Source organism: Diabrotica virgifera, chromosome 4, assembly GCF_917563875.1.
Source record: "Diabrotica virgifera virgifera chromosome 4, PGI_DIABVI_V3a".
NCBI lineage: Eukaryota > Metazoa > Arthropoda > Insecta > Coleoptera > Chrysomelidae > Diabrotica > Diabrotica virgifera.
The window spans coordinates 101,737,395-101,758,921 of NC_065446.1; the positions used below are offsets into that span (position 1 = coordinate 101,737,395).

At 33.5% G+C, this 21,527-nt stretch overlaps 2 protein-coding genes across 5 annotated transcripts in view; both read left to right on the forward strand.

The window, feature by feature from the left end:
* The window catches only part of LOC114338870 (uncharacterized), a 435,637-nt gene extending 421,960 nt beyond the window's left edge, over window positions 1-13,677 (forward strand). For all 4 annotated transcript variants that reach the window (XM_050649561.1, XM_050649559.1, XM_050649560.1 and 1 more), the window contains exons 15-16: window positions 9,520-9,636; window positions 13,437-13,677. In XM_050649561.1, the coding sequence (XP_050505518.1) occupies window positions 9,520-9,636; window positions 13,437-13,592 (273 nt within the window). In that variant the 3' untranslated portion in view covers window positions 13,593-13,677. The remainder of the gene's footprint in view (window positions 1-9,519; window positions 9,637-13,436) is intronic.
* Window positions 1-21,527, forward strand: part of LOC114338869 (uncharacterized) — a 456,134-nt gene that overhangs the window by 323,951 nt on the left and 110,656 nt on the right. The gene's annotated exons all lie outside the window — the stretch shown is intronic.

Genomic DNA, 21,527 nt, shown 5'->3' on the forward strand with positions numbered 1-21,527 from the left:
AAACCGGATACAATGAAAGTTTAGTATGTGTTGATGTAGTTTCTATTGAAATAAGTAGTTAATGATAAGTATTATGACAAGCTTAGAACTTAGTTGTCCGTAATTTTTCAGTTCTCTTTCTATTCTGGTTTTTGTTGTTCTTTTAATTACTTACTTCTTAAGTTAGTAGTTACAACTTCCATTCGTTAAGAGAATACTGAAGTCATTTTGTTGTTGCGGTCAAGTTCACGACAGTATAGTTTGGTAAAGCTGTTGAGCTTAGTCATAATTCTAATGTTAGTTTTGTTCAAACGATAAATGGTTGATTTTATGTCTCCCATTTAGTTAGTTGGTGCAAAGGAATTATATTCATAATTTTGATTTACTTTGGTAGGTAAATAGAACATTAAGTTGGTGTATATGAAATTGTTGTCTGTAAATCTGTAAGATTTTCATGGAAACTTCTGCTTTCTGGCTTCCTAATTCAAGACTTTCGTGTCTTTAGCTATGATCCAGTTGTTAAGTGAAACTTCCTTAAGCATTTTATAGGTGTATGGTAGTGGTCACCTTATTTGACCTATTCTATTGTACTTTTAATTGTTAGCTCTCAGTACACAATACCTTAAGTTGTGTTTTAACTTCTGATAAGTTTAAGTCAGTAAAAGATACAACGTGTTATGGTAAACATTTCATAACCCCAAATTTAGTTATGTATGTACATATTTTGGTTGTAGTGACCTGATATATGTTCGTATACATATATATTTTTGTAAGTTCACCGCTGTTATAAATGGTTTTGTAGGAATTTCGGTGAGAAGGATATAATATGTAGTAACTTAGGGTTGTCCTAATATATATAGATATATTTTTTTTTTAAATTTTGATTGGTTTTTTTTGTTAGACTTTATCTTTAGTGGTATGAATGGGTTACGAAACTGTGTCTTTAATGACAAGGAAGTTTTCAGAGTTCGACGTGGATTGCATTTGGTTGGGTAGATAGATATTCCTACGGGTCGCTATCGACTATGCTGATCAGCACTACTGCTATCTTGCTAACATGGTCTCTTCTGCAGATTCGTAAGATTATTCATAGTACTTTAGTCGGAGTACCATTCAATTGTAAATTAGTAGAGTCAAAAAAAAAAAATTTTAGATTGATAAATTCTATAATTTACTAGGGTTTAGTTGGGAGTACTTGGATTTTTCCTAAATTCTAGATTTGTAAGTGGATTTTGTTTTGAGTACAAAGTGAAAATGATGTTTCTTTTGTTTGCGAAGTTCATACTGGAGTGTTGTCGGATTTTCTTTCATATGAATAGTGTATAGTGTGAGGTTTGAGTTCAGAGCCACGGCGCAATTTACATCCTGCGAGGCCGCTCTCAAAACTATCCATCGATGGATGATACTGATAGCTCTTCAGGATAGTTCTGATCTTCAAAAGTTACGGATTTCGTAGTTAGGGATATTACTAAATATTCGTATCGTATGCCTTACTTTTTTGTTTAGATCAGGTAATCAGATTTGAAAGTGATCTGAAGCACGATGCTGTATGGATGAGCGAATGATTGTAGATGAATCTGTATTGCGGGCCCGAATAAAAGGTGTGTGTTAGGAGAAATGTACGAGTATCTGCAACAGAGAGCTCAATTCTTTTGATTGGTTGGCCTAAATTTTGGTATTTGGCAATATAGAACCTTTAGTTGAAATATATTTTTTTTTTTGTTTTTGTTGCTTGTCAGGATTTCTTACGAAAGGAAGAGATCTCATTAATAAATATGTGGTTCATTATTGTCTACATCAATGAGTGAATTTTTTTTTTTCGTTATTTTGGTTGGTAGAAAAGAGAAAAAAAAACCCTTTCGAGTTTTTTTTGCACGGTTTTTGGGGGAGTTGTTACGGTTGAAAGGTCTTTTTCTCAAAGTTCTTGTATAATTCATAATGAATATCAAATTTTGATAAGATGTATAACAAGTTGTATACCTATTAGGCCTTATTTAACATTTAAATAGTAACGGAAATAGTAAATACTATATTTTATTTTGATTGGGCTAAGTTCAAGGTTTCTGTCAGGTGCGAAATAGTAATTAATTTTGAGGCTGGTCTTCGTTGATAGCTTGAAGTAAAAGCATGGTTTTTTAAGTAAACCGATCAGACTTCGATCAACATGTGCATATATTATCACAAATTATATTTTGGATTATTCTAAAGAATACATCAGTTTGTGGAACATCGTATGGACTTAGTTTTCCGATTCCTTGTTGGAGATTATAGAATCTAGTTTCTGTGAAAGCCTTCGTTAGCCATACATTTTTTGCACGAAGAAAAAAACCACGTGTTTCCACCGCATAGATTTTCCAGAATTTTGTATACAGGCTGTGAATTATATGTATTTTAAATATTAGTTGGAGACCTTTGTCCGCTGAAGTCGGATATTTATTCCGATTTGATGTTTGCCGAAATGCAGTAATGAAGTTGTTGGATGCAACTTTTTCTATTGGTTGTTTGTAAGAATGTTGATGGTGTGAAGACGTTCAAGTTTTGGAACTAAAGGTTAGTGAAATTATTTACATCACTACTTTCGCGTAGAAAAGACTATTCTTTTGTTTGTTTTTTTATTTGAGAGACACTTCAACATCTCACTAGTCAATCTGTTCCTAAGATAGATAATATTTTATTACTTCATTAAAGTCATAATAAAATTATTATTCAACAGTTTTATTTTAAAATAATGTAAAGAGCTCTTAGGGAATTTAGGTACTTTAGTTGAAACCTCTTCGAGGTGACTTTTTAGCAAGTGTTTTTCTCTTTCATTTCAAACATTGTAACGATATACTTATTATATTGATGTTTATAATAAATAATATTTGTTTTGGTAATAAAGTTATATGTATTTACTATTTAATTTATAATTCTCACATATTTTTGCTGGCGCCCTGTAATTAGATATTCCTAAAATCTACTTTGAATAAATCATTTTAGGCCAGACTAAAATGATTCCTTCTTATGTTTTCTAACCCACCCCAGAGAAGTCTCAAATCTCTATGGTCTGACTTTTATTTGTTTGTTTTCTTTAAATTAACTATAGCTGTTACAGAGAAAGCGTCTTTCTTGGTATAATAAAAGCAATTAAGCTACATCTTGCTTTCCTACACGACCAGCCTGCCTCAGTATTTTGTGATGGATAAACCAACACCAGTGTGAAACTATTTTTGGCTTCCGAAGGAGTACCTACCAAGACTGAGGAACTAAGAAAAGTTCTTCTAGAATTTAATGATGCCTATGGAATTGGTCCAGCTGAGGTGGAAGCTGATCTTGTTGCTTATAGGTCCTTTCTAAGTTCAGAAAGAATCATACATCTACAAAAATCAAGGGAATGTCACCGAAATTATTATTCTACTAGCTCTCCAAGACGAAATTTTTAAATAACACGACGTGTTCTGAGGAAATAGAAACCTCGAATAATTTTAGTGATGACAACTTTAGTATGGTTCTGATTAATATTCGTTCTATAAGAAATAAAACTGACGAATTATTTTTGTTTCTGGAAGAATTAGGATTTCCCCCGATAGTTGCGGTTACAGAGCACTGGCTTGAAGTCAACGAGCCTTTTTTTGTATAAAAATATACCACAATTGCTAGGTATGATCGTCCAAGTTCAGCTCATGGAGGCACCCTAATTATTTCTAGAAATAATGATTTTTCTCTGATTACAAAATATGACTTTCTGTTAAATGAAGCCTTCTTTGAGTTTTCCCTAGTTTATAATAAAAATCTTAATCTTTACATTATTTGCATCTATAGATCACCTGACTCCCCTGTGGAACTATTTTTTCAGAACCTGCTAAATTTGTTAGATGACTTGCCTCATAGAAGCAGAAAAATTCTATGCGGGGACTTCAACATTAATTATGATGCTGCTTGTGCTACCCAAATGTCCTTGGTCAACATATTTGAATCATATGGTCTCTCAATGCACGTTAATTCTCCTACAAGGATTACAAAAACTTCATCTACCATAATTGACTATATTGTCTCAGATTTCTCACCCCTTGATGTCTGCTCTACAATTATTAATGCGGGATTATCAGATTATGAAGCAGTATTTACGAAGTTTAACATCTTCAGCAAACCCTCCTCGAAAACCCGACGTTTAGGTAGGATTTTTTCCGCTCGGAATTTTCATAAATTTCAAAATTTATGCTTAACTTCTGAGTGGCATTTTCCTTCTGCGGACGTGGACTATAATTTCAACGATTTTATAGAGAAAAGCTTGTCTCTCTCTTCAATAAGGCATTTCCTTTAATTTCAATTAAGCCAAAACATCACAAACCCTGGGCTACCAAAGGTATCCGCATATCAGCCAAAAATATGCGCTCACTATTGTATATCAAGAAATTTGCTACCAACGTCTCTGTCACTCAATATACCACCAAGTACAGGGTAACCTATCTAAAACTCATCAAATCAGCTAAAAAAGCCTACTATCAAAATCGTATGGAAAGCTCTAAAAGTGTTGCAAAAGAAACTTGGTCCATAATAAACGATCTTCGAAATTGAACTCACGCAGTTCAAACATTTAACCTTCCAGACCCGGAAAATCTAAACGAATATTTCGTTAATGTGAGTAAAAATATAACTTCTACTATTTTGCCACAAAAAGATCCCATTTCCTATCTCCCCAATTCAGGAGTGTTCTCGAATTCATTATTTTTAAGACCAATCGATGTATCTGAACTGATCCAAACTATTAATAGTATCAAAAGCAAATCATCCTGTAGTACTGATGGACTATCCATAAAAATCTTCTCAAATCTCACAGAAAATGTGTTCCTTTGAAAGAGGAAAATTCCCAGAGTGCCTAAAGATAGCCATTATTATTCCCCTTCATAAGGGTGGTGAAAAATCTAATGCTTGCAACTATAGACCTATTGCCTTACTACCGGTACTTTCAAAAATTATTAAGAGACTCATAAAAACCCGTCTTATGTCCTTTCTCATTGATAACAACATCTTATCCCAAAATCAGTTCGGCTTTTTAACTAATAAATGTACCACTGATGCCTTGTTTTCTGTGCTTCATGAGGTTTACCAAGCACTAAACAATAATCTTTATACTGCCACTGTTTTCTGTGACTATGCCAAAGCTTTTGATTGTGTAAATCACGACATTTTGATTAAAATACTAAATTTCTATGGGATTCGAGGTATTTCTTTGAATTGGTTCCAATCTTACTTGAATAATAGGAAACAACTAGTTAGAGCAAATGATACTGACTCTAGTCTCAAAAACATTGTATGTGGAGTACCACAAGGTTCAGTATTGGGTCCTCTACTGTTCCTTATCTTTATAAATGACATCACTAACTTAAAAATCGATGAAAAAATTTTTCTTTTTGCTGATGATACCAGTATCACCTGCAGCAACTCAACTATTGCATCTCTTCATGCAACTATAACTTCTGATTTGCTTACGATAAAAACCTGGTCTGACTCTAATTTAATCTCTTTTAACGTGGATTAGACAGTAGCATTATCCTATAAAAGTGCTCTTCAACCCCTGCTTGTTAATAACAACAGCCAGATCTCTTTATCTCTAGATAAAAACCTGGTCTGACTCTAATTTAATCTCTTTTAACGTGGATTAGACAGTAGCATTATCCTATAAAAGTGCTCTTCAACCCCTGCTTGTTAATAACAACAGCCAGATCTCTACCGTTGATTCTGTAAAATTTCTTGGTATTTTTGCAACCTCAGCAACCTCAAATGGTCCCTTCATATCGATTTGTTAAGTAAGAAACTCGCCTCAGCCTGCTATGCTATAAGATCTGTTTCGAAAGAACTCAATTTAGCATCTTCTGAACTAACATATTTTTCTTTGTTCGAGTCTCATCTTCGATATGGTCTTCCTTTTTGGGGTTCTAGTACAGCTGCCCAATTAGATGTTATTTTTAAATTACAAAAAAGAGCGATAAGGTATCTGTTTGGCCTCAGAAGAACAACACATTGCAGAAGTTACTTCAAAGATCACGGCATTTTAACCCTTACATCTTTATATATTTTAGAAACTGTTTGCTTAATTCGTAAACACATGCATGTCTTTCCAGCAAGGCCACGTCATGACTACTCCACCAGAAATTCAAATTTTGATGTCTATTTACTGATCCCGTCCTCTGAGTTAGTAAAGAAATCTAGATTATATTCCGCAAAAAAACTATACAACCATCTTCCTTTACAACTCAAATCTGCAACATCTTTCCTCAAGTTCCGTAAAATGACAAAAGCTCATCTATCTAAAAGACAATATTATTCAGTAGAAGAGTTTCTCAATGACTAACTAAGAAATTACAGTAATGTACAAGTAACCAAACTTATCTATATTTGAGTGTCACATGCAGCAGCTTAAACTTATTAGTTCCTATGTCTATAAATAGTTTACTTTTTTGTATATTCACTTTGCAATTTCTATAAATTGTTGCAATATATCGATTTTGTTTTTTTTTCTTTACTTTATTAACTTATATTTTGTATTTATGTATATTTTTTTTATATTGACGATTTATCAAATTTCAGAAAATTGTATTTGTTATTGTTATTGTTCGATATTATTTATTTATTTTTTCTGAGTTTAATTAAGCTTTGTCCATAAAATTTGTATTTTCAGTGACAATAAAGCATATTTCTATTCTATTCTATAATTTGTTAGTAAGTATGCTGTCCTGTTTTTTTTAACCTTTTTCCAAACTGATGATACGTTTGTACTGCTGTTTATGCTAGATACCTATTTCTGCCATGATTCTTGTTTGCTTTTCTTTATTATTCTTCTTGCTTCAGCTCTACATTTTTTGTACTCTGTTAATAGATCAATATTTTTGTATTTTTTGTAGCGGTTCCCAATTGCTTTACTTAATTTAATAGCGGCCTCATATTGTGTATTCCACCAGGGAACTTGTTTGCGCTTTTTCAAAAATTGGGATTTTCCTATAGTTATATTAGCAGCATCCAGTACAAGCTGGTTGAAGCTCGTGAGTGTGTCGTCAATGGAATCTGAAATTGTAATCGGATCCATTCTGTTTGATATAATTTTCTCAAATTCAATCCAATTTGCCTTTTTTAGTTTCCATTTTTGAGTTGGTATTGTATTTGTGTTTAAATTTACAGTACGCTTTATTAAGATTGGGTCACTACTATACAAATCTTTTAGTGCTGTCCAGTCGAGTTGGGTGAGCAATGAGGGTTCACATATGGAGAGATCAATGGCGGAAGAAGTTCCCGTAGCCATATTGAATCTTGTTGGAGAGCCATCGTTAAGTAGGCATAGGTTCATAGTGTTAAAAACGTTTTCTAACATATTTCCCCTCGGTGTTGTTTTATTTGATCCCCATGTAATATTACGGCAATTAAAATCTCCCGTGATTATTTGAGGGGAAGGAACTTGTTGGAGAAGATTACGTAATTCGGGTTTAGTTAGAGTTTTGTCTGGTGGAACATAAATGCTACAAATATTGAACTTTAGTGGGGCCAGTACTGTTACAGCGACTGCTTCAATATTAGTTGTGAGGTTGATATTTTGACAAGGTGTATTTGACCTTATATAGAGAGCTACTCCTCCACTGGCATAGTATTGATTGGGTCGATTAGTGTAAAATCCGGTATAACCTTTCAGGTTGTGTGTTGAGTTATTTTTGAAGTGGGTTTCTCGTAACGAAATAAAATCTGGTGCATGTTCTGAGATAGAAGTTGCAACATTCTTAAATGGGTGTAATACCCATTTAAATTCCATTGTAATATACTATTGAAAATTATTTATTATTTAGTTGAAGCACATGAATCACTATCGGGTTCAGACGCTTCAAGCTGTAATAGTTTTTTTTATTTTTTTGCGTAGTCGTGTGATTCGATTTTTTAATTTTGAGTCAGTAAAATGAGGATGAGTGTCTGTAAGCATTTTAATGAGTGATGTTAAATCTGGTGTATAATCCTTAACAATATTATAGGCATCTTTAGCTCCGTGTGTCTCATTTAGTAAATCCCGAAATTGATCGTAATTTAAGACATATGATTTTGAATGTTTATTGATAAATCTTTTAGCAGCTTCTTCGGTTTCTATTGTTACTTTAGCTGCTGCGTATATTTGATTTTGTGATTTCTGGTCTACTTGTGTCTGCTATTCTTGGGGTGAGTCTTGAATGGATGTTATTATGCTTTTTTCGAGTTCAGAATTGATGTCGGCTCTTATTTTTTTGGATGTAGGATTACTTTTATTACGTTCTGTGTTAAATACATTGGATGCTAGCTCTTCTGTTGGAGATGGGGTATCTGATAAATGTCTTTTGGTTGATGTTGATGTTTCTGTTATTGGAAGGTTAATATTTGACACCTCCATCGAATTTATTGGAGGAGGGGTACTTGGTGAATTATTTTCTTGGTGATCTGTTGTGGTAACCTGTGAAGTGATACTTTGAGGTGGATTAGAAGTTGGAGTAGTATTTGACATATCAGAATTAGTTAGGGGAGAGGTTTCTGATGAACATTGTGAGGCAAGATTGCCATGTTGTTTGCATTTGAAGCAAAGCGATTGGTCGCTGGACAAAAATATTTTGTAGCTAACATTATCATGATTAACCATGATAAAATCAGGTATGGTTATATCATTTAGGGGTTCTATGTATACTTGACGCCTAAAACTGAGTATGTGGCTATATTCAGGATTTGTAGCTCCAATTCTCAGACATGTTATTGGTGACATTAATTTCACGCCTAGGTTCTGGAGAAGATTGCTCAACATTTCCTGTGGTATTGTTGGATGAACATTAGATAAGGTAAGACGTTCTGATGGAGTAACTAATCTACGTGCTAGAAGTACTTCATTATTTATTTTTATGGATCCTGTGTTATTAAGAAAGTCATCAACTACAGCTTTATTTGAAAGATAAATGCATACTCGGTTATTAGAAATTCTTGACCAATAAATAATATTTTTTGGTTGAACGAGTGGTCCTAGTTGCAATAGATAATCTTGCAATTTTGCGATATTGATTGAACTGAAGATGATGGCTTCTTCTTTTAGTGGAGTTTTTGGACTAATTTGTTGAGATGCAATAGTAGAGTATATTGGATTGTTTTGAGAAGTGGTAGAAGTTTCCATTGTTGATAAATTATTATTCATCATTTAATATTACTTGAAGGATTTATTTTAATTATTATCATATTCAAGTACGGCACTGGTTTTATTTGTTGTTAATAAAAAACCAGTCTGGTGTTGTGTTGATATGAAGATTTTATTTGGTTAGATTTCCAAAATAAATATATTATTTCAATCTAATTAATATTCTTCTACTCACGTTTTTAGGTCTTCTTATAACACTAACTTTATTGAACAGGTATATCACTTTTGTTAATTTATTTTGGTGAAAATACTCGTATAAAATTGCCTACAGTAAACTTTGTATCTGAAAATTTTCGTCTTCCTCGTTTTTTTTTAAAAGTATTTATTAAAAAAAGTGATTGTATAATTAAATATAGGTATGTGTTTTGTTTTAGATTTGTTCACAATACGATAACTTTACAAAAGTATGGGATGACGAGACAAAAACACCATACTTGTACAATGGTACTTACTGGATTGGTTATAATGACCCTATTGCTATTTGGATAAAGGTTTGTAATTTAAAACATGTTCATCCTAATAAAAAATATACAGAATATAGAATATCAATCATAACTTGCATAATTTTTTAAGGAGCATCGTCTACACTTCTTCTTCATTTCTGTTTGTACTTTAGTATTTATTTAATTATTCGATTTTTCTCACTCTGCTATAGCGCTACAGTCCAAGTCAGGTCCTGGCCTCCCCCAGCATCCACCTCCACATATCTCTGGCTACTCTCCTTCAGTTATCCAACCTCAATATCTCTGTAGCGTCGGTTCTCACTTTGTCTATCCACCTCTTTCTTGGTCTTCCTACTCTCCGACATCCCACCATAGTTCCGCTAAGCATTCTACTAGGCGTTATGTCATTATCCATTCTTATAAGGTGACCTGCTCAGCGCAATATTTATATTTTTGCAAAAGAACCCCGCAACACTACTTATGGAAAAGTGGTTCCGGTCAAATTTAACGAAACTTCGGTCAATGATAGTTCTTAGTGAGTAGGTAGATTAAAAAAGTCCTTGACACCTGGGTCTGAAAAAATACTGTTCTCGAGCTACTTACAGCCCTCTGAAGTTCTTAAATTCAGGTAAATACTCGGATTACGTTAAGTGCACTAATTCACGGTCAAGTGAATGAAAATATCTATCACTCATTTTCTTCATGTATATTTGCGTGTTGCAATTGAATTCGTGGTCTAAAAAAGATGCATAGTATTTTTGTCTTCAGAAAACCTCCAAAAAGTCCTCAGAAAACTGAAGAAGTACGATAGAAAATGTGCTTCTAGATTGACAAAAGAATTATTATGTTTTCATGAATGGTTCAAACTTATCCAATACCAGCATAGCTGCAGTTCCACCTTATCTTTAGAAAACCACTGAACAGTGGCGGATCTAGGATGGGAATTCCCCGTAACACGGTCCAGAATTAAGCAAAAAATTGTTGAAACATAAAAAATATATTAGCTGACATAAAAATTACTAAAGACAGACAAATTCAACCAAATTATTTCGACAGTTAAGAAAATAAAGAGAACTATAGCACCTATGTCTTTTAAGCAGTTTGGGTTTATCTTTTTCAATATGTCTTTTGGTTGGTGTTTCATTGGAAGTTCCGTCAAGGGAAAATGTATAGATCCGCCACTGCTAATGAAGCGCCTTTATAAAACTCAGGACAAACCACAACAAGTGGTGTTAGAGCCGCACAAGACTTCTTATGTTTTCACGTATGCATCGATGTAGCATTGGTAGATCCATCACAATAAGCAGGCTGTAGTGGCTAGGCCACATAACGAGAATGAACTAGATGGAGCCGTCCAAACATTTATAACGAAAGACAGGATAGTTAACACGAAAGATGACAAAAACCCGATTTTTCCATAGAAGATTGTTATTAATATTTCGCGTTTACTCACTACCATGTATGTACCTTGTTTTTTTTTTTCGTATTGATATCAAGTCCATGTTTTCTACTCATATCTAATATGCGGAGTATTATTCTTTGCAAACCATCCAGGCTATTTGCAAAAGCTACTGTTTCGTCGGCATATTTAGAGGCACTCTATTCTGCATGCGTGAAAACGTGAGATGTCTTGTGCTTCTCTGACAGCACTTATTGTGGTTGTTCCTCAGTTTTCTGAAGACGCTTCAGTAGCAGTGGCGGAACAATTGCCTTGGGGGAGGGGGGCGACTTCCAATAAAACATCAAACCCAAAATAGATAAACCCAAACTATATAAAAGACAGATAATAACACGCGCAATAAGTTCTCTTAATTTTCTTAACTGTCGAGTTAATTGGGTTGAATTTGTAGTAAGTTTCCTATCAGCTAATAATATAGTTTTTATGTTTCAACAATTTTTCTTTAATTCTGGACCGTGTTACGGGGGAAATACCCTATTTCCCCCCTAGGTCCGCCACTGTTCAGTAGTTTTCTAAAGATAAGGTAGAACTTCAGCAATGCTGGTATTGGTAACCATTCATGAAAACATGATAATTCTTATGTCAATCTAGCAGCACATTTTCTATCGCACCTCTTCAGTTTTCTGAGGACTTTTCGGAAGTTTTCTGTAGAATAATATACTATGCATCTATTTTTGACCACGAATTTATATGCAACACGCAAATATACATGAAGAAAATGAGCCTGTCTTTTTTCAACAATAGATATTTTCATTCACTTGACCGTGAATTAGTGCACTTAACGTAAACCGAGTAGGTATCTGAAGTTAAGAACTTCAGAGGGCTGTAGCTCGAGAACAGTAGTTTTTCAGACCCAGGTGCCATGGACTTTTTTAATCTACACATCAAGAAGTATTATTGACCAAACTTTCATCAAATTTGACCGGGACCACTTTTCCGTCTGACCGCAAATATAACTCCTCCGTCATTATAGCAGGTAGAATGAAAAATGAGGTGTCAAATGAATGCTTATAATTCAAGGATGATACTAAAGGTGATAACCTCTCACTGAGAAGTATAATTTTTTTTTATTTATCTCCATATAATTTACAATCTGTTATCACTCGTAACAATAAGTAAATTTTATGACAATAATTAGAAGAAAAAATGACTTCTAGGAATTCTCTCCATAGCTTCTTTTTAACATATAATTAACAAACAAAATTAATAATGCAGTGGTAAATGTTAATTAATTTTATATAAATCTGTTTATTAAGTATGTAGGCTTAAAACGCATTAGTCGACGCACTTCATCGTTGACATTAAACAGTTCTCGCACTAAGTCATTAGAGTGAGCACTAGTTTTGTTTTTGTATTTTTCACTGTACTTTGTGACTTCTGTTTTTATGGATTAAACTTGGAGGTCTTTTTCTATTATGTTGTTCGAAACATACCACGGAGCATTGGTTATAATTCGAAGAACTTTGTTCTGGAATCTTTGTAGGATTTCTAGGTTTGAATTGCTAGCAGGACCCCATAATTGAATTCCATATATCCATATTGGCTTCAGTACGGCTTTATATATTAAGATCTTATTTGTGAGATTTAATTGTGATTTCCTGCCAATAAGCCAGTAAAGTTGTCTTAGTTTGAGACCCAATTGTTTTCGTTTTGTAAATATATGTGTTCTCCATGTTAATCTTCTGTCAAGATGTAAACGTAAATATTTGACTTCATTTCTCTGAGTAATCATTTGATTATTTAATAACACTGCTGGACATATACCTCTTCTTAGTGTAAAGGTAACATGGATTGATTTGGTCTCATTAACTCGAATTTTCCATTTTCTTAACCATGCTTGGATATTATTAAGGCTGGCTTGTAAGTTTCTTGAGGCAGTTACTGGATCATGATGTGAGGCGAGTTTTGCAGTATCATCTGCGAAGGTTGCTGTTATTGTAGTTCTTGAAGTTGGTAGATCTGCAGTAAAAAGCTGGTACAACATTGGTCCTAACACGCTGCCTTGCGGTACTCCTGATTTTATTTGGTATAATTTTGAATATTCTGAATGGTATTTAACTGAATAGAATCTGTCAGATAAGTAAGACTTTAGAAGTTCATAATATGGATAAGGCAATAGGTTTTTTAGTTTATAAAGTAGACCTTTGTGCCAGACTTTATCGAACGCTTGGCTTATGTCAAGAAACGCTGCTGAGCAATATCGCTTATTTTCCAAGTCGTTGCTGATATGAGAAGTATCATTGACCGAAGTTTCGTTAAATTTGACCGGGACCACTTTTCCATAAGGAGCGTTGCGGGGTTCTTTGTCCACTTAACTTCATATTCTAATCAATGTTACTTATGGAAATCCTATTTCTGGTTTATTTGATTTATTTTTTTTTTGTTTCAGGGAGACTATGTAAAGAAAAATCAATTTGGTGGTGCTGTTATTTATTCAATAGATGGCGACGATAATACTCGTTTATGTGGGGGAGATAAATTTGTTTTACTGAAGCATTTACATGGTGGTATGGGACATGACTTAACGTGGTTAAACGACAATTGACTGAATTTTGAAAATAAATTTTAATTATGCGAATACTTAGTTAATAAATCGTTAAATATATGTGAAATAAAGCAGTAAGAATTTATGGAGTTTTATTTTTTAATTAGTATATAATAAGTTATAGGGCAGTAATGATTTAGTAATGACCAGAAAACTAATCGGTCCCAAAAGAAGAGGTTGACCCAGAACGAGGTGGATTAATAAAGTGAATGAAGACCTTAACACGTGAAGGTGAGGGCTGGAAAATAGAAGCACAAGATTGGAGAATTAAATTTTTATTAGTTTTCTCAGGATTAAAAAAAAATGAATGTGTTTAAAAAGCATTAGACCTAATTTTTGTCCAAGTATTATACATTTTTGTAATCAGTATTTCAAAAGATTTTAAATAAGGTGTCACATTGCCATTCAAAAAATCAAAGTTATGACTGTCACTTGGAAAGGAATCGCATAAATTTCGAAACATTGATGCTCTAATACTCACCGGCACAAAACTCCGAAACTCAAAATTTGTGATTAGGTTTGACAATCTATAACTTTTTTATTTGTATTCCGATTTTCAAGATTCTTACATCAGTGTGTAGGTATATGTATTAATGTCGTTTGTTATTATTCCGGTAACAAGGAATTTTTGTTAAGATGGCATTATATGAGGGTCAATGGAAGCGTTGTGTTTTCTCCTAATTTAAAAAGATTCTGTGGAAAAATTGGAGGGATGATTTTGTTTCATACTCCTTTTGTATTATCCTGGAGATATCACTAATGTTTTGTTTTTTGAATTATCCGAATATCTCTTTTCTTGTAAGAGCTGTAAATAAAAACACTGCGTTGATGTTTTTTTTTTAATTAAAAGTATCAAACACAATAAAATTAACAAAACAAACCAATTCAATAGCGGGTATTTCCTCTTGCAGCAACGACTGCTCGCATTCTGTTTGGCATCGAATAAAGATGTGTTATCCTTGCCTGGGGAATAGCCCGATATTCCTCTACTAGGACCATAGCTGTACCAAATTTTCTGTAGGCATAGATAGGATGACGGCGAATAGCTTTTTTAAATTCATCCCATAAATGCTCAATAGGATTGAGATCTGGGCTGCATGCAGGCCATTCTAATCTTATCAATCCAACCTCTATTTTATGAGTCCTTCAATGCTTTTATTTACAAAAAATGGTACAGCTCTTACTCTCTTACAAGCAAAGAGATATTCGGATATTTCATGAAATAAAATTTTAGTGATACCTTAGGGATAATATGACAGGACTATGAAACAAACTCAACTCTTCCATTTTTCCACAAAATTTTTTAAAGTTAGGAGAAAATACAACGCTTTCATTCACCCCTGTATAATGCCATGCAAGCAAAATTTTTGTGTTACCGGAGTAATACCAAACGATGCCAATAGATGTACCTATATAGTATGATAGAATTGATTCAAAAAATGACATAACCCAGACATCCAAAGTGAAAGTTATCCTACAACACCAAATTGTTCTATATGATCCATATAATGTTCAGAAAAAAGTCACACCTATTTGAGCGTCGGGTTTGGGGGGGGGGGAGGGGGGAGAAATCGGCGGATTTGTAGTTTTTTTACGTTTTTCGTCAATATTTCTAAAACTATAAGGTTTAGCATAAACAATTCTCTATACAAAAATGTTCTTCATTAAATTTGAAATAAAAAGGCTTTGTACAAAATCCTTCTAAAGTGAACGGTTCCAAAGTTACGGAGGTAGTATAGTATAATTGGTCCAAAAAAAGGCCTAACCCAGACATCCAAAGTAAAAGTTTTCCTCCAACACCAAATTGTTCTATATGGTCCACATATTGTTCAGTAAAAAGTTACACCATTTTGAGCGTCCAGTTTGGGGGGGAGATGGGGGAGAAGTCGGTAAATTAGTAGTTTTTTAAGTTTTTCGTCAAAATTTCTAAAACTATGTTTAAGCGTTCTATACAAAAACGTTCTACATAACATTTAAAACAAAAATGGTCCTATCCATAATTGTCATAAAATCAAAGGTTGCAGAGTTACGGAGGGTGAAATGTGGAGGTTTTCGATACTTTTTATATTTTTTGGGCAATTGATGATGATTTTGGGTGGTGAGGTTGACGTTTCTTCAAGGGCTTATCACTTACATACCATCGGCCACTGAAATAGCAAATCCTGTTAAAGAAAATTTCTTTCAATCAGTAAAAATATTAGGTATAAATTGCCCAAGGAATATAAAAAGTATCGAAAACCTTCACATTTGACCCTCCGTAAGTCTGGAATCGTTGATTTTATAACAATTATGTATGGGACCTTTTTGGTTTTAAGTTTGATGTAGAACATTTTTGTACAGAACATTGTTTACGCTAAAGCATATTTTTAGAAATATTGACGAAAAACATAAAAAAAACTACTAATTTACCGATTTCTCCCCCATCTCATATGCTCAAAATGGTGTAACTTTTTACTGAACAATATCTGGACCATATAGAACAATTTGGTGTTGGCGGAAAACTTTTACTTTTAATCAATTATATTATACTACCTCCGTAACTTTGGAACCGTTCATTTTAGAAGGATTATTCATAGGACCTTTTTTGTTTCAAATTTAATGTAGAACATTTTTGTATAGAAGGTTGTTCATGCTAAACCGCATAGTTTTAGAAATATTGACGAAAAATTTAAAAAACTACGAATTTACCAATTTCTCCCCCCTCTCCCCCAAACCCGACGCTCAAAATGGTGTGACTTTTTTCTGAACATTATGTGGACCATATAGAACAATTTGGTGTTGGAGGATAACTTTCACTTTGGATGTCTGGGTTTGGATCTAGTTATACCATACTAATAAACTGGTGCAAGAATCTTGAAAATCGGAGCACAAATAATAAAGTTATAAATTGTCAAACTTAATCAAAAATTTTGGTGCTGGAATTTTGTGCCGGTGAGTGTACTATGATTATTTTAAAAATCGACCTGTCCGAGCGTTTTGCTTATCTGCTGAAAATAAACAACTTTATATGGGTGGGGGGTAGCACTTATTCCAGCGCATTCTAGATTAAATAATTTGATATTTGCAGATGATGTATTAATCGCATATAACTTACAGGATACAATTTCTATGATAAATTCGCTTACAACTAGGTGTGAGAAACAGTGGCGGCTGGTCAGAGGAGGCAAGGGAGGCTTAGCCTCCCCGTAATTTTTTTACACATGCTACACTGTTTTGTTTACTTTGCTATTTTGCTTCGCGTTAGATATACAGAATAAACGAGAAAATTTCGGAACATTGCATTGAGTTGAACTGCATTTAAAATAGTGGACCAATATAAAACTTCGACACACAGATATCCATACCAGGTTAATACACATTGTATAAAATATCGTTCAACTATCTGTCTCCTTTTCAGAGGGCCACAGCCCATAACGCCGCCCAAAGTCAATGTTGCCAAGCGGCGTATAATAATCCGATTTGCGGATCTGTTTGAGAGTTGTTGTAATCAGTAAAAATAATCAGATATTTGCCTATATGTTTCAGTGTAACTACCAATCTACTACAACAGACTAATAACAAAAATAAACTTATGGTTATTTGTAGTTATTTCCTTTCTTTCCTGTAAATATTTTATGGTTAAACGTTATTATACCTTGTTTGAGAGAAATATTATCTAGAGAAATGCGATTGGCAACACTGCCCAAAGTAGCCGTCTGAGTGTTTAGAAAAGGAACTAGAAGAAAGAAAACTAACGAAACCTGCATGTCCGCACAGCCCCAAGGATTATAACCAAACTGAATACAAGCACAAGCCGATTGCATAACCTCTTGCTTTCTACGCATACGCGGTAAGAATGATTAGTATAAGTTTATTGATATGTACTTAAAACATAATATAGGTAATTTCACCTAAAATACATCAAAATTTTAATAATTCTATAAATTAATACATATCTAGGTACCCTTCAGTCATACCTAATCGTCGCAGATCTTTACAGACCTAATTATATGAAACTTCATAAAAAGTCATGTTAATAGATTCAAATTTTTACCATTTATAAAAGCAACTTATTATTTACACGAAATATTGATTAATACTGACAACTTAATTTATAAAATTATTCATTCGTTTTAGAGAAAAACTTTTAATAGAAGGCCTTTTAAGACCTTAAAGAATAAAAACGGCCATTTTGGACATTTCGCGGGCTGTTTTGCAACAACAAATTAACGAAATTAAACTTACCGTAGCTCAAATTGTGGCTGTTTTAATTTACTACAATTTTCTGTTTAAAAGTTTTTCTCTAAAATGAAGGAATGAATATTTTTATAAAATGTTAGTTGTCAGTATTGATCAAGATTTCATGTAAATAATAAGTTGTTTTTATAAATGGTAAGGTAAAGATTTCAATTTACCTATTACACGACTTTTTACGAAGTTTCATATAATTATGTACTTATCTGCAATGATTATGACTGATTATATACAGGGTGTCCCAAAAGTAGAAAAGTAGCGGAACGGTCGAGTATCTCGCGAAATAAACATCGGATCTAAAAACTGAAAAATACGTGTTCAATCATTTTAAAAAATCTATCCAATGACATTAAACACGATCCCCCACTCCACACCCTAGGAATAGGGTGGGGGTAACTTTAAAATCTTAAAGAAACCCCCAGTTTTTATTGCAGATTTGGATTCCGTACGTAAAAGTAAGCAACTTTTATTCGAGACATTTTTCCGAATTTTGGATAGATGGCGCAAAAATCGGGAAAAAATATTTATCGTGATAACATAGGTAAATTATAGAAACGGTTTAATATCTCGAGAATTACACCTCCAAATGATAAACCAAACAATTCATATTTAATATTTTTTAATAACCTATCGAATAACACCGTCTACCCCATCCCATGAAGATAGAGGGGGGGTAACTTTAAAATCTTAAATAGGAACCTGTATTTTTTATTGCAGATTTGGATTTGTCATGAAAAACTAAGCAACATTTATTCGAAACATTTTTTAGAATTGTTGATTGATGCGCTATAAATATACGATTTATTAGCGCCATCTACCAACAATTCTAAAAAATGTTTCGAATAAATGTTACTTATTGATTCATGAGGAATCCAAAGCTGGAATAAAAATGGGGGTTCCTATTTTAGATTTTAGAGTTACCCCCACCCCACCTCCAGGGTGTGGAGTGGGGGGGGGTCGTCGTGGTTAGTCTCATTCGATAAGTTTTTGAAAAATATAAAACACGTGTATTTCAGTTGTCATTTGGAAGTGTATTTCTCGAGATATTAGACCAACTTCTATATTTTACCTTCAGGATAAATTGTTTTTTCCAATTATAGCGCCACCTATCCACAGTTCAAAAAAAAGTCTCGAATAAAAGTTACTTACTTTTATGTAAGAAATTCAAATCTGCAATAAAAACTGGGGGTTTCCGTTTAAGATTTTAAAGTTACCCCCACCCCACCTGTAGGAGGTGGAGTGGGGGTCGTGTTTACTGTCATTGGATATATTTTTGAAAATTATTCAACACGTATTTTTCAGTTTTTCGCTACGATGTTCCGCTACTTTTGGGACACCCTATAGGTAATAGTTATTTATGTATTAAGAGCGAAAAGTGATACATTATTGCTTGAGAGTAATAGTTACCACGCGACGTGTAGCGGAGCGCGTTAATTTCTCGAAAGCAATAATGTCACTTTATGCTTGTAATACATACAAAAATTTTTCTACAATCATTTAATAAAATGAAACTATTTTTAAATCATTAACTTTATGAGTTTGAACATTCAATTCGTTTGTATTGTATGGATTTATGGTTGCTACGGACGACGCGCTTTTATGAGTATGAATTTTCAAATTGTTTATATTGTATGGTGGTGTGGTTCTCACTAAACTCACTAAACGTCAACTTTTTGTTGCCATTGACAAGCGAAAAAGTCTTCTTTATCAAGTGATTGTAGAAAAAATTGTTAAAAGTTTGATGTATTTTAGGTGAAAATATATGTTTTAAGTACATATCCATAATACGTAGTCCATTCGTACCGCGTATGCGTAGAAAGCTAGGATCGGCAATTGGCTTGTGCTTGTAGTCGGTTCGGTTATAATCCTTGGGCTGTGCGGACATGCAAAAGCAGTTTTGACAGGTTAGTCAGGTTAGAGGTTAGTCTAGTTTTCGCCACAGGTGCGGCTTTCAATTTTTATATGTGATGGGCGGAGCCGTAGCAACTATTTGGGTGGAGTTAAATTTTGACTTGTTTTTGAATGAGTTCAGAATCCAGTAGCCCGATGAACTATTGTATGATGAATTATAATATAATTATTTGAAAACCTTTTGTTGGTCAACAACCTAGAGCAGAGTTGAGCCCAAATACATGTATCGTGTATGATCCGAAAATTTCTCGTCTTTTCTGTATAGGAAAAATTTATTTGAACAAGTTGTTCCAAATAATATTCTAACCCCACATACCAAATTTCATCACAAAATTCTCACTTTTAGTTTTTTCATTATTTGTAGTCAGGATCCTAAAATAGGACCGGAGGCTGCTGGCCGGAAAATCTCACTTGCTAATGCTCCGCTCAGCCCAGCAGCGTTTAAGGATGGTTTTTAGAGCTGCATTACCGCTTAACGCACACGCTGCCCGGAGATTGGGCAAAGGCGGCTGATCGGCCAGCAGCCTCCTCTGCGATTTTAGGATCCTGCTGACTACAAATAATGAAAAAACTAAAAGTGCAAATTTTGTGATGAAATTTTGTATGTGGGATTAGAATAATATTTGCAACAACTTGTTCAAATAACTTTTTCCGATATCTGCAATGCAAAGCAAAATATCGATAATTTACAGTGTTTTTGGATTCGCAGTAGGCCGCTTTTAGAATTAAAAAAATTCAGTTGAGTATCTTAAAAAATGTGAACCTTCAACCTGTATGGACTGCAAAACTTCAAATCTGTATTTATCTTGATATGCATATCTACTTACAGAGATAGAATTGTTAACAAATAAACGACACAAGCTTTGGTAATACACTTTTACAATTAGACTAACTATTTTTAAAATGATATGATACATATTATGAAATTATGAATTATGATGATATTATAAAATGTAAATAAAAAATGGTCAAAAATGGTGCCTTAAATTAGATTTTTTGGCGGATTTTTTTTGCTAGTGCAAATTTGTCTAGATATTTTTCAGTTAGATATAGCCTCCCCTATTGTAAAAATCACGAGCCGCCTCTGGTGAGAAAGCAGGATTAAAAATAAACTTTGTGAAAACTAAACTTATGACAAATCTCGTAATGAGTGGAAATATAACTATTGACAATAATACCATACAACAAACAGACACTTAAAAATATCTGGGACACGAGATCAAAATTAGCAGAGACAATCAAACACATGAAATACAGAGGCGAATAGGCCTGACATGGGCAACATTTGCAAACAAGCCATATTTCAAAAAGTTTAATTCTCATGTGTCTCAACCCATGTAGCACACAACGTCCGATGGACGTCCATATAACGTACATTTAAAGTCCAAACGTCCATGGACCAAAACTGGACGTACTATGTACGTCCATTACGCGACGTCCATTGGACGCTTGATTTCAACGTACATTGGACATCCATTTGTGGTCCATGGACATTTTACACAAAACGCGACTATTATTATCAGTAATTATATATAGCTTCTTGTTTTAATCAAAGCAATATTATTAGTAGAATACAAGAAGCTTCTAATAAATGTAGTCACATATTTTTTCATCATCGAATTAAAACACTGAACCACTAAAATTATTTTAATTAAACCTATATAATATTAGATGATGATAAAACGATGGTAAACTTTTTCAGAATAACGGAGCTACATCGCGTATCGGTAATTATAGAACTTACAATAATTAGACACTACCAATTTAAATCTTAAATGTGCATTTTGTAAC